The sequence below is a fragment of the Oppia nitens genome, unplaced genomic scaffold (assembly GCF_028296485.1).
Source record: "Oppia nitens isolate AA-2021 unplaced genomic scaffold, nextdenovo-longstitch-racon4-pilon3 scaffold3_pilon_pilon_pilon, whole genome shotgun sequence".
Lineage (NCBI taxonomy): Eukaryota > Metazoa > Arthropoda > Arachnida > Sarcoptiformes > Oppiidae > Oppia > Oppia nitens.
In genome coordinates this window covers 8,307,960-8,321,753 of record NW_026533221.1, presented here as the reverse complement: position 1 = coordinate 8,321,753, position 13,794 = coordinate 8,307,960, and the positions used below count along the sequence as shown (strand labels likewise).

At 27.0% G+C, this 13,794-nt stretch overlaps 4 protein-coding genes across 4 annotated transcripts; 1 reads left to right on the top strand and 3 right to left on the bottom strand.

The window, feature by feature from the left end:
- Positions 1-1,236: 1,236 nt before the first annotated feature.
- LOC128958122 (casein kinase I-like) lies at positions 1,237-2,594 on the bottom strand. Its single transcript, XM_054303937.1, has 2 exons — positions 2,388-2,594; positions 1,237-2,292 (listed from the first exon to the last, which is right to left on the bottom strand). The coding sequence occupies exons 1-2, from the start codon at positions 2,403-2,405 to the stop codon at positions 1,237-1,239; spliced, it is 1,074 nt and encodes a 357-aa protein (XP_054159912.1). The 5' UTR covers positions 2,406-2,594.
- Positions 2,595-4,268: 1,674 nt separating this feature from the next.
- LOC128958121 (ABC transporter G family member 20-like) lies at positions 4,269-7,110 on the top strand. Its single transcript, XM_054303936.1, has 9 exons — positions 4,269-4,577; positions 4,662-4,821; positions 4,890-5,044; positions 5,115-5,222; positions 5,278-5,676; positions 5,754-5,958; positions 6,026-6,188; positions 6,260-6,742; positions 6,818-7,110. The coding sequence occupies exons 1-9, from the start codon at positions 4,363-4,365 to the stop codon at positions 7,108-7,110; spliced, it is 2,181 nt and encodes a 726-aa protein (XP_054159911.1). The 5' UTR covers positions 4,269-4,362.
- An 887-nt stretch (positions 7,111-7,997) lies between these two features.
- On the bottom strand, positions 7,998-9,156 carry LOC128958120 (uroporphyrinogen-III synthase-like). Its single transcript, XM_054303935.1, has 2 exons — positions 8,208-9,156; positions 7,998-8,138 (listed from the first exon to the last, which is right to left on the bottom strand). Exons 1-2 carry the CDS (start codon positions 9,154-9,156, stop codon positions 8,062-8,064), a joined length of 1,026 nt encoding a protein of 341 aa, XP_054159910.1. The 3' UTR covers positions 7,998-8,061.
- A 3,025-nt stretch (positions 9,157-12,181) lies between these two features.
- Positions 12,182-13,433, bottom strand: LOC128957711 (valacyclovir hydrolase-like). The gene is made up of 3 exons (XM_054303517.1): positions 13,380-13,433; positions 13,209-13,328; positions 12,182-12,929 (listed from the first exon to the last, which is right to left on the bottom strand). The coding sequence occupies exons 2-3, from the start codon at positions 13,312-13,314 to the stop codon at positions 12,280-12,282; spliced, it is 756 nt and encodes a 251-aa protein (XP_054159492.1). The 5' UTR covers positions 13,315-13,328; positions 13,380-13,433; the 3' UTR covers positions 12,182-12,279.
- Positions 13,434-13,794: the final 361 nt, after the last annotated feature.

The following is a 13,794-nucleotide window of genomic DNA, read 5'->3' as shown; positions in this document are numbered from 1 at the left end:
ATAAAAATATTTTTTATCAAATAAAAAAACTTTCTATTATTTTGTCGTTTACAGTAATATAATAATTCAAAGAAATTGTAATCAATTTTTCATTTATTCATCCATTCATTCATTTCATTTCCATTTCATAGGATATGACTTTTGCCATCAAAAATAAGTCAAAACGCATTATAAATGTCCACACAATTTAATATTTGAGATATTATAAGATATAATATAATATAATATTATTAATGAAATTTCTGAATTAAATTAGATTATAAAATATTTGTTTACTGTCTGGCGTCTCATTCAATGATTAAAATAAATTTTTGTATTTTATTTCTTAAATTACATATATATTTCATTAATTAAATTAAATTACTGTTCGCTCTCATCTAATGGTCGACAAACAAATAAACAGAAACATACGGGAAATTTAATTAAATGATTAAATTAAAGACAATCTGATAGTAGATAATAAATTCAATACAATAATCATTTGAATAATCAAATCATTATAAATAATTGTATTAGAAATACTTTAATCATTAATCAAGAATTTCTAAATTTAACTTAACTAACATTAATGCAAACAAAACAATAATTTTAGCTAAAATAATGAATATTATTCAAATTAGTTGCTAATTTAAAATTTGTTTTATCAACAAATTAATTGACTTATCAAATAACGAATCTAAAAAATGAGTTAATTAAATGACAAAACACACCAAAAAAATAATTTATCAATAATTAGCAGTATATTTCTAATTATCATAATAGTGTAAATTTTATTTAAATAGTTTTACTTTTAATTTAAAAATACTATTAATTTTGTACATTAATAAATAGATATAAACTGATTAGAATTAAATAACAGTAGATTTTAATTTTAATAATTAACATTTAAATTTTATTTAAATTATATATTTTCATTAAGTTAAGTATAAATCATCGTTATTTAAATTAATGTACTGTAATTATAAATATAGTATTAAATTATTATTACAGTACTACTACAATGTATTCATAAATTTTTCATTAGATTATTGAATCAAATCAATAGATTTATTTACCGTAATAATAAAATTCATAAATCAATAATTTATTATAAAAAGTAATTAACATAACAATATCGTTAAATTAATGCTATAAAACAATGAAATGAAACATACTATACATTAAGTTACAACAAATTCATTACATTAAAATAAATTGTAAAATACTTTTAAGATAAATCAGTAAAAGAGTCACCATTTATGGTCCAATCAATGGCGGCGACAATTTAGAAATTTTCAACATTATGTGTGCGCGAGTTTTGACAAATTTGTGCTTTGAGTCCATACTATTATCTTCTGGCTCTTTGGTTACAACCTTAAGATCATCTAATGAAAGGCTATCTAAAGTAATCACAGTTGGTTGCGATGGAGGTATCACTGGACACATAACAGACAAACTATTGATTTTTGGCAACGAATCAGAAAAGTATTTTCTGAGCTGAAAATAATTGGGTCGTTCATCAAACTCCAGATTCAGACAATAATTCATATATTGTCGAAAAGCTTCGGGAAGACCTACACAAAGTTCATCGACACTACAGTTTTGTTTAATTTTGTGGACGGCTTTCATATGGTCGAGTCGGGTGCTAAACATGTTGGATCTGATTTGAGACCACGGGAGTCCATCGTTGGCTAAATAAACCAATGTATAGCCAACGGAAATCAGATCATCTCTACGCGATTGTTCGTTGCCGTCGTGCGCGTGAATAGACATGAACTGCACGTTTCCCACTGAATAGGCGATACCTTTACGACGATTCACTATATGGCCACCACTTACATCAGCAAACTCTTTGGCTAAATTAAAGTCAATCAAATATAGATGACTATCATTATCGGTGTCAACAACAAAGTTTTCAGGTTTAATATCTCGATGAATGATATTTCTTAAGTGACAATTAGTTAGCCGTGATATCATTTCATCGGCGTAGCGGACAATGAGCTCCAAATCAATCGTTTGGTTTTTACTTCTCTTCTTTTTCATGAAATCATGTAAATTGACGCCCAATGGCCTCATCAGTAAATATCGGAAACTTTTGTCCGACAAATAGTCGACTACAATATCGAAGTGGTGTGCAGTCGATAACTTCTTGTATAATTCAAACTCTGTCTCCAATCGATTCCTGTCTTTAATTTGTTCCACTTTAAGGATAAGCTCTTTGTTATCGTGTTTTGTATCGAAACACTTATACAAATCTTTATAATGCTTCAGCTGTTCCCACACTTCATAACGATTACCGATTAACTGTCCCGTCTTGTGGTCACATATTCAGTCAAATAAGATAAAAGTCGGTAAACAATAGTCAGAATAAAACTAATCATATCTTATCATAATTATGATTAACTTACCGCTAAAATTGGTGCCATTTTGTGACACTCATCAAGAGGTGACCTCTGATATGATATGTGATGAGTATTTCAGTGGACACTAAATGAGTAAATTACTTGAGGCGCGTGTGTTGTTGTTGTGATTGTAAACACGTGTTGTTGTTGTGATTGTAAACACGTGTTGTTAAGTGCAATGAGTTGTTTGTCGATTATGTTTATAATACATACAATGTTTACAAAGTGTTTGTTTCAATCAATTTGTATATTATTTCAATGCATTCATAACAGCTGTCATAATGACTGTTAAATATTTTTACTGTAATAACTAAAGTATAGTCTAGTTTTTTTTAATTAAAATAAATACTTGAATAATGATTAGTATAATTAAAACTCAAATAAAAATGTAAATTTCAGTCAATTTGTATATTACGTTAAATTATTTTATTTTGTAATACTTGAAGTGCGATATAATATACAGTATTAATATTTACGTTAATATAGCTATAAATTTATACATTTGTATTTTCAATACATTGTATTGCAAATTCTTATAATTATTTTTTTAAAAGTTATTACAAAAATTTACATTTAAAAAATAGAGTACATTTCTGATTAACTTAAAAACTTTTGACGATAATTATTATTTGATATTTTAAATCTAAATAATACATTAAAACATATTTGATAATGTTTTACAAAATGGTTTATAAATTCATATGATATATAAAAAATCAGTTATTTTTATTAACTCGTAATATAATCATTTAATTTAAGTTATAATTATAATTTTTCATTTCAAAGTTATGTTATATTTAATATTAGTATTTTGACATTATTTTATAATTTTTAAAAAGTGTTTAAAACTGTGGATCAGATACATAGATCTTAATCAGAAATATATTCAAATCGTCTGTATTTTCTGTAGACTCGAGCGTTGTTTTCATAACCATAAGTCCAACCGGTTTTATAATCACAAAATATACGCCTAAACAACGGGTCATTTGTTTGGGAACCGCTAGTATTGATGACAGCGGTCTCCGTTACGTCTGTTTTCATATCTTTTTCTTTACCGTTGTATTCAGTGTTTATGTTTCGACAAATTTGATAACTTTTCATTTGATGATAGATATGCAATAGTTTGAGTCCATCCTCGGTGTCCACTGCTATGAATTGATCCCTTGACTCATACATGCCGTCCATTATATACTTGGGAAGTGCGAACTGATCTCTTATAGTGACTCTATTTTGTAGACAATCGGCGTTATAGATGTCAATCTTTTGTTCATCATTACCGTTGACCACAAAATCATTAGAGTTGTCCTCATTATTATCGTTTGAATCAAAGTTCAGTGAACCGCCTAATAATCCGCTGACAATCACTTCTTTAACAGCTTTCTTAATACATGAGTATATCATTAGTAAACTAAGTTTTTGTGGCAAATAATCTTTGATTGAATTCATGGTTATTCTCATATTTTCACACATATCTGTATTTTCTGTAACCAATCATACTTTGATTGAAATTTCTGGACATTCCGTTACATATCATAATAATCTCGTGATTTGGTTTTTTAAAATTTTTATGTATCAAATAATAAATGAATTATTTAATTATTAAAATATTTTTCCATAATTATGTCATAATCTTTTATAACCAAACAAATTAATTTTTAAATCTAAACAATAAAACATAAAAAATTAATGTCTTGAGATGTGAGTGCAAGACATCAATGCTTTATTATATTCGTATATAAACTAAAGTTTCGGTTAAATTAAATGAACAGAAAAGATATGATTTAATAGTGAATAAACATTTGAATAATTCATTTCATTTACTATTTGATACATTGTTTGACATTAAGTGAATCAAACAGTTTGATAGCGATTAAAAAATTTAGATTATTTATTGTCAATTACTATCATAAGTAATACAATTCAATTGAAATATTTGTTTTTTAATTCATAATATATTTTTATATTCATTTAATTTGAAACGATGACAAAACCTAATGAAAAGCAATTGAATTTAGAAATGGATAATAAAAATTCAATAAATGACAGCAAAAAGATCAGTAGTTTTCAATCATTAGAAAAATTAGACTTAAATAACTTGACGGTTAAGATCAGAAATATGTCATTCAGTTATCACCGGATTAAGAAAGGAGTGAACATTTTGAATAATATAAACATGTCTTTACCTAACGGTGCTATGTATGGCCTGTTGGATATATTAGTCATACCATTTGACAACATTACTAACATTTAAGTTTTAATCTTTCTTTTTATTAATTAAAGTTATGGTCTATTAGGTCCTAGTGGTTGCGGTAAAACTACTTTATTGAAATTAATATTAGGTTTAAAGACTGCATCAAACGGCACGATTGAAGTCAATGGCAGACAACCGTTACACCCTTTAAATAATATTCCGGGACATGGGGTGGGCTTTCAACCACAGGTTAACAAATATTCATAACATTTCTAATTCTTTTAATATAATATTTACAATAATTATTAATTCAATAGGAAATAGCACTCTATCCTGAGTTTTCAATACGAGAAACGCTTAACTATTTCGCACAAATATATGGTATTAAAGATAGTGTTAAAAATTTAAGAATTGATTTCTTAATAGACTTTTTGTCGTTACCTAATCCTGACAGTGCTATCAGAAATTTAAGGTTTTTTATGCAAACAATATGTAAACAATTGTATATTTAATATGATATTAATATCTTAATTTGATTGAAGTGGTGGTCAACAGAGACGAGTATCACTGGCCGTTGCTATTGTCCACAGCCCACCCATTCTTATCTTAGACGAACCGACAGTAGGTGTGGATCCTATGCTTAGAGAAAGGTATGTCTGTAAGTGTCATCTTTACTCACATTAATTACTTAATTTTAATTATCAGAGTTTGGGATCATTTAGTATCGTTATCTCGTGAAGAGAAGACAACAATTTTGGTGACAACCCATTATGTAGAGGAGGCCCGACGGGCACATGTTATCGCTCTGATGCGTTCCGGTCGGCTATTGGTTGAACAGTCACCCAAATATCTATTAAATTACTTTGGATTGTCATTACTAGAAGAAATTTTTTTACGAGTTTGTCAATCGGATGAAAACCCTGACAAAGCAAAACAAGTGATGCCTAAGAGTTTCATTGAAACGACTGAACCGCATAAAACTTCGCCAATGATTGTTAAGCCTACGAGTCCAAGACAACAGACTCTTGTTTTAAAACCAAATCATTGGAAACGCTTCAAAAGTCTGACCCGAAAAAATTATGTCCGTATATCTAGAAATTTACTGTAAGTATAGATAAATAAGTTTTTTACTGAATTTATTGATGTTTTTAAAACTAATTTACCGGTAATTCTTTCTATAGTGTCTTAGTCTTCCAGATACTAATGCCCACACTTTCAATGATATTGTTTTGTATATGTATTGGTCGACTGCCCCATAATCTCAAAGTTGCCGTCTATAATGAGGAAGACCTGTTTCCTAATGGTAGTGGTCAGAGACATGAATGTCGATATAATAATTTTAGCCACTATTTCATTGACTCTATTGATAAGGAAATAGTTAAACTGGTATTTGTTGTTTGATTAATTGACAAATTCAACAGTTTAGAAAAATATATTTATGTATTAAAAATAGGTTTATTACAAAACTAATGAAAGTGCTATAGACTCGGTTAAAATTAGTGACACATACGGAGCACTGGTAGTTGACCGGCATTTTAGTATATCTCTGTGTCATAGAATGGAAGATGAAAATAATGTACCGAACAGTACAATTCAGTTTTATGGTGATCTGACTGGTATTCAATTAATTCAATTATAACTAATGCCATAAATCTATTCAAAATATACTTATAATTTTGTGATTCAGATATCAATATATTTCAAACAATATCAAGAGCTCTGTTTTCGGCACAGTTTCAATTTATCCGCAAAGTGGTCATCGTTTTGAAAACTATATTACCATCTAATAAGACACAAATGCTAAGACACGAATCAATGACGCCGATGCTTAACATTGCAGATCCCATCTACGGAGCACCAAAACCGACATTTCGTGACTTTATGACACCGGGAATGATGATAACCATTATATTTATTTTGGCCGTCGGTTTAACAGCTATTTCATTTGTTACGGAAAAGAGGGAGTCGTTATTGGATCGGACACTCCTGACTGGTGTCAGAACCTATGAAATACTATTATCGCAAATATTTATTCAGATATTCATTATATTTGTTCAAATATCACTTCTAATGGTTATTATATTTCCCATATTTGATATTAAAAACAACGGTCCCTATGAACTCATTGTTTTCATAAATGTATTGCAAGGAGTTTGCGGAATGACTTACGGTATGGTTTAGTCTTAAAATCTAACATTTCTGTCCAACCATTAAAATTGCTTTCAAAACAATATTTGAATAATAGGTCTATTTATATCAACCATCACTAGTGATGAACAGTCGGCTTTAATGGTGGCTTTTGGCTCATTTTTTCCCGTAATACTCATGTCAGGTGTGTTTTGGCCATTAGAGGGAATGATATCAGGTTTGCAAATAGTTAGCTATCTTTTCCCGCAAACATTAGCCGTTATATCGTTGAGAAATATTATGCAAAAGGGGTGGACTATTTTACATACATATGTTTGGTTGGGCTTTGTTTCTACCGGTGCTTGGATTATGATATTTATAATCGGTTCGCTCATATTTGCTGCAATTTAAATTGTTATTATTTTATTTAATATTTTATTTACTAATTTATTATATAAACTTATAATGGCAATACAATGTTTAAATCTAAATTTATCAAATATTATTTATAAAAAATAAAAAGTATTACATAGATATAAAATTATAGTAATGAATATATTAATATTACCATAAATTAAAATATTATTGAAATTACGGTAATTGTTATCAATTTTATTTATCAATTCAACAACATTAGCATTTGTTTATCACAATTAAAATTATTATTAAAAATTACATTTAATGAATTTATTTTCCAAAAGTTGACTATTTTCTCTATTTCCTATGAATTCCTATGGAATCTATTTCCTTGTACTAAACCACCTATTTTACTCTAAACAACAAATTTTATTATAAGATTTGAATAACAAATATTGTATTAAACTGTATTTTGAGTGTTAAATAGTATTACTAAATTCATTGAATTCTAATTGATTTTTGAATATTTCAATGAAATTTTATGCAAAATATTTCATTTTTGGTACTATTTATTGTAAAAATATAAAATATATATTCCTTTCTAACGATGAATGGAGAAAAAATAAAATATTTTGCGGGAAAATTGGAGGGATTTTATTAGGGAACTTCCATCCCTTAGAAAGTTGCCTAAAAATTTAATTACGGTAAATGTTATTTAAGCAAATGATTGAATTAAGTAACGGGTGTATGAGTTCGGTCGACATGAATGGACACAATGTGTTGGCCCGGAATCATAGCTAAACCCAGCACTCGTGGCTCTTCAGTAGTCCCGTCCTCTGAATAAATTACAAATATATTATAGAGTGTTTACATACATGTATTGTAAGTTATGATTAAATATTAAATATTTTGTTACCATTGGGTTTAAGATACTCAAGACATGAGCCCAATATGACATTCCTGTCGCGATCGGTGCATAAGAATATACCGATTAGAGTGCGGCCGTCACTCATCAAGATCTTCATGTTTTTGTTGATCCAATTCTCTAACTTTAACCGTAATTCCGATTTCACTTCGATTGGCTGTTACATCAAAATTATAACAAAAAAAAGGATTAAATCAATAAATTGTTTCATTAATCTATTTCTTACAGTCTATAAGTAAGTATTCATTCAATGAATGAGCTAAAGATTGGGGATTAGGTTTGGGTGACGTAAACCAGACATTAAGACCCAACTGTTTCATAGATTGACCGGTAGTACCACCGATGGCTACATATCTCAGTGTTAAACTCTGAAGTAGTGTTTTATTATTTATGATATATTGGATGAGAAATGGATAAACAGATTTAAGACCCGATGGACTAAAAAATATTACAATTAGTCTGAGTTTCATCTCATCTGACAATTGGTTTGATAAAGAAATCAAATCATTGCTTAGTTGCGCCACTTTTGTGTCCAACCCTTGGTTGGTATGAGTTTCATAAATAGGTATCTCATGAACATCAATGCCTGCACTGGTCAACAATTTCGGTAAAATGTCACTTCGGGATTGACTGCATGGAAATAGCACCGGCAATGCCGTCAACTCGTGTCTGTGATTTTCAATCATCATTTTGGCTAAATTTTCTCCATTTCCCGCATCACTTCCCAGTGCTTCCAAACCTAACTTAGCTTTTAAATAGTAAAATGATTTAAGACCGACAATAAAGACTAGTTTGTGATGTCGGCGCCACAAATCAATGACATCAATACCACTGTCTTTACTATAATTAATGGCCATTTCAATGGCATCAACACATCGTTTACTAGTCAAACATAAGGCGGACCACTGGTCTGAGGCCAACAACGAGTCATATAATCTCTTAGTGTTAATAAAAGTGAACGAAATGGGAGACAACTGTCTAAAAGTCATAGTATTTGTCGAGCATTTGCTTTGAATCTCATCGGTGTAATCATCGATGGTATCATTACTGGTCATCAGCACCACTATAGTGTCCATTACCTTTGATTGATCATCACTTGAAATATCACTTTTGGTGGTTACCGGCGATGGTGTTATTGATGTAACCGGTGAAGACAATTGCGATATCGGATCCATGTGTTTGGCCACCGATTTCAATGACACAACTAAACCAATTAAAGTGATTATATGTCTTCAACAACACTAAAGTAATCACTCAATGATAACAATTATCTGATAATAAAGTCATCAATCATTTGATGATAATTACCATCAATTAAGTGATGATTTACTTCAATGTCTTTCCAATGAATACTCAATTCATTTATATTTTAATATTTTATAAATAAAATTATATTTTTCACATAAATAATGTCTTAATTCATATAAATATTTAAAGTAATTGATTGCCATTGACTTCAATACTAAATCAATGCTAAATTAATAATGTATTTAATTATCAATTCATTTATTAATATTATTAATAAATAAAAATTTTGCCAATAATTGGATAAATTAATTTGGAAAATACAATATAATTATTATACTGTATATATCATACATTAGTTGTAATTATTACAGTATTATTGAACAAAACATGTTTATAATTTACAGTAAAATTTTTATAAATTTAAATGATTTAAATGATTTAAATTTTGATATCATAGTACAGTACATAATCAGGAGTTTTATTTTTATTAATTTATAATTAATGATCAATTATTTAATGATTTAATACTTGACGTCACTGTAATAATTATATAACACATGTGACAATAAATAGCAGATATTAACAACAAAATAATAAATTACTGTAAAATTGATTTATACTGTTATACTGTATACTAAAATTTTAACATTTGATAATTGAATGCTTGAATTTAGAAATATCGATATTAAACTAATTGCAATAATTATTAACTTAAAAAATTATTTATATTCACAAATATTACACATTTTCATAGAGAGTCAGTAAATTTGATAATTATTGTATTTAATGTATTTGTATTATCAGTATTTGTTATGCACTAATAAATAAAGTGTCATATAATTAATTATTATCATAAATTTATTTACTTTACAAAAATAAACGTTTACATAACTTTCTAATAATTATTTAATAATTAATAATATATTAAAACAAATTATATCGTTGTGTTGTACTATATTATCTTAGATTAAGTTAAATATAAGATTTTTGTTTCTCAAATTGTATTTTTAGTTTTAAATTTAATAGTTTACAATTTACACATTGATTTAATTAAATATTTAAAAAAACTAAAAGTTCTTTTACTTAGCGGTAATGATAAATAATTATTTTGTTAATTTATTGAATGTTATGTAAATAAAAATTGATTATAATTTCTAATTATTTTGGAAGAAATACAAAAATTGTATAAATAATTTTGTAATTTTGAAAAATTATTTGATTAATAATAAAATTTAAGTACAAATTATTTTTTAATAATATTATAAAAATGATATCATTTCCTATGAATGTATAATTTATTTTTTTATTTTTATTTTTATTTTTAATTTTACCAATTATTTGAAAAAATTTTATATTTGATTAACATTAATAATTAAAATACAGTGTATTATACAATGTAATTTTTTTAAATATCTAATAATTAATTTATAATGAATTTTTTAAAATTTGTTTTTCAATAATTTTTTACTATTCAACTAAACAGAATTAAAATAAAAATAATTGTTTAATTTATGAATTATTTTATAATTATAATAAATTATAAATTATAATTATATTAAGAATTTATTTTGTTTTGTTTTAAAGGAGTAATTAATTTCATGAAATAGTAAATACTAATTTCATCAGGCATGTTTATAAATTACATAATGTCAATTCAATGGCAGTAAATACAATACTTTGCATGTACTGAACTATATATAAAATTATATACATATATTATATGAAAATAAAGTGATGATGAAAAGTGGCTAAAATGTTTCATAAGTTTTTTATAGCTATAAAAATGATGAGTTTTGTTGAAAGTTTTCCATAATAATTATTATTAACTAAAAACATTAAATATAATCAATATTTTAGAAATCATTAAATTATTAAGAATTAATTAATTAATTTACAATTTAATTAGAAATCAGTGGTTAAAAGTTAAAATAATAATTTTATTTATACAGTATTTCAAGTATCGATAATTTACATTTGAAAGTTGTATCCAATAAATTAATAAATTTTGAAATATGAGTGAAAATAGTGTTAAAGTCAATGACACTGATCTGACAACAGTTAATAATTTTGGATGTCACCGAAAATGGCCATCATTTTGGTCACAAATAAGATATAATCGGCGACTTTGGGATATCAACGATGATATAACAGAAAGTCAAGAAACACTGGAATCAAGAATTACTGAAAACTGTCGACAATGGCGTCAAAGATGGCAAACAATGAAAGATAAGACTCATCATCACTACAACTGTCATCGATTTACAACACAAAAGGATAACTCAAATGAAGAACATATTGGCCAACAAAATGATTCAATAAAAACATCAATTTTGGAAACAACAGTGAAGTCAGTGTCCGTTTCCACTAAATTACCACTTCTTCGTTTGTAATTCATGTTTGTTTTCATTTTCACAATTAAATATCAAATTAATTAATTTTGAATTAAAAGTATAAATTATATTTAGTCACGTTTACAATATTTTAATTGAACTTTTAATTTATGCAATTAGTTTAGAAATTTAAAACTCTAATATTTGTATTTTTAATTTGATTTCATAAATAAAATTTATTAACTATTAATTAATAATTTAATAGACTTTCAAATAAAATCATTTTCATTATATATATATATATATATTACTATATATGTCAAACAAGAAAAAGATTATTAACTCAATTATTAAAATTTATTCTACAATTATTGTAATTTTGTAAAACAAGGATAAAATATAAATTTGAAAGAAAACATATAATTGATATTATAATAAGAGGTTTGAAAATAACAAAAAATGAAAATATATAAAATTATATTAATCAATAATAAAATAATAAAAATTATTATATAATAATGAAAACAATTTTTTAAATTACACATATATTGCGGCCAAAAAATAAAATAAGATAATAATAATAATAATAAATGACTTTTTTGATTGATTGCTTTGTGATTAAAATTAAGTCATACATATTTTACAATACTATAATAAAAATAAAAATAATAATGTTATATAATATTAAAACAAAACAAAATACTAATAAAAAAATATGTTTCACTTTAATAAAAAGTCTTGAACTAATCGGTTAAAATCTGCGGCTTTTTCCTGATGACAGGTATGCGCGGCTTTCGGGAAAATGACGAGTCGGGCGCCGGAAATGTTTTTCTTAAGATAGAGAGCGTGCGGTTCCATAGGCGTCACGATGTCATTCTCGCCGTGCAATATAAATGTCGGACACTTTATGTCTTTCAAGTACTGAGTGGCGAAATCTTTCAAACGGTTATTTTCATCGACCCAACGACCCCATACCATCTGTAAGTCCTCTTTATAGATCGGCTCAAAGATATTCTTTCGTTCATTACTCCAACCGGACACCTCTTTACATAAACTAAGTGTTTTCTTTTCTTTCTCACCGATGAAGGCACAGGTGCCCCAAATCACCATTTTTCTCATAACTTGCGGATATCTGGCCGCAAATATCATTGATGTGCGACCACTATCGCTAAATCCCATAATACTATACTTCTCGTAACCAAAATGTTTCATAAATTTCAGTATCAGATCTCCGTCTCTAATGTAGGCATCCTTATAGTTACGTTCAGGCGGTCGACTTAGTCCGAAACCGGGCGGATCCCATGCAATCAATGTGAACTTTGTCAGGTCAAAGGCCTCCCATTGTTGTGAAAACTCTATCTGAACTGTACCTACAATACGGTATTTTAAATGAAATTTTTAAATTTATTTTATATTATTGACAACAAATTTATAACCTTAAAATATAGTTACTAATAGTTTCAAATATGATAATTTAAAGGTATTTTGGCAAATAAATAACATTTGTTTTTCAAATTAAATAAATATTATGTGCATAGAAATAAATTATTGCTATATTGAATCAATAATTAATTAATAATATATTTGAAATAAAAATTAATGATTAAAACAAATAATTATATGATGTTATTGGAGGACAAAACACATACCAAGAACTCCAGGAAGAAGAAGGACGACGTGTTCACCCGTTCCGGTCCTCTCATAGTATAGACTTAAGTCATCGATTTCTACTCTTCCGGTCTCTGTCTCTGGCATTTTGGATGTCAAGTCTTAAAGAGATAAATATATCAATTATTAAATTAAAATTATTATTACAATACATTTGTGTGAAAATTCAAATAACAAAACAACAAAATGTTTACTTGTATACAAAAAATTTCAAAAACAATTTAATCTTAATTTTAATCAATTGAGACAAAATAAAGTTTCAAACATATAATGTCACTAATAATAAATTATATAACAACTAATAATATTTGTCGACTATATATTAGTAAATAACTGAGAGATAGCTTACTGTATGAGAGAGAGAGAGTGTGTATGTGTTTAAGAAAATGAAAGAGAGGTAAGAGAGAGAATAGATGTTAATTAAAAGTTTGTTTTCAAAACATGTAAAACATCTGAAACTACTTTTTTTTCAAAAATGAGAACTTTTTTCAGTTGTATTGAAAGCTCGAACGATAATATTGGGTCACACGGCAGGGCTCGTCACCCGACGCCACCACTACCAGTGCT

Coding starts and splice junctions, on each gene's coding strand:
- LOC128958121 (XM_054303936.1), top strand. CDS start 4,363: ATGACAAAACCTAATGAAAAGCAATTGAATTTAGAAATGGATAATAAA. Junction 4,822..4,889: donor GGGTGGGCTTTCAACCACAG/GTTAACAAATAT, acceptor TTAATTCAATAG/GAAATAGCACTCTATCCTGA. Junction 5,223..5,277: donor GATCCTATGCTTAGAGAAAG/GTATGTCTGTAA, acceptor TTTAATTATCAG/AGTTTGGGATCATTTAGTAT.
- LOC128958120 (XM_054303935.1), bottom strand. CDS start 9,156: ATGGATCCGATATCGCAATTGTCTTCACCGGTTACATCAATAACACCA. Junction 8,139..8,207: donor TGAATACTTACTTATAGACT/GTAAGAAATAGA, acceptor TTGATGTAACAG/CCAATCGAAGTGAAATCGGA.
- LOC128957711 (XM_054303517.1), bottom strand. CDS start 13,314: ATGCCAGAGACAGAGACCGGAAGAGTAGAAATCGATGACTTAAGTCTA. Junction 12,930..13,208: donor TCTTCTTCCTGGAGTTCTTG/GTATGTGTTTTG, acceptor ACCGTATTGTAG/GTACAGTTCAGATAGAGTTT.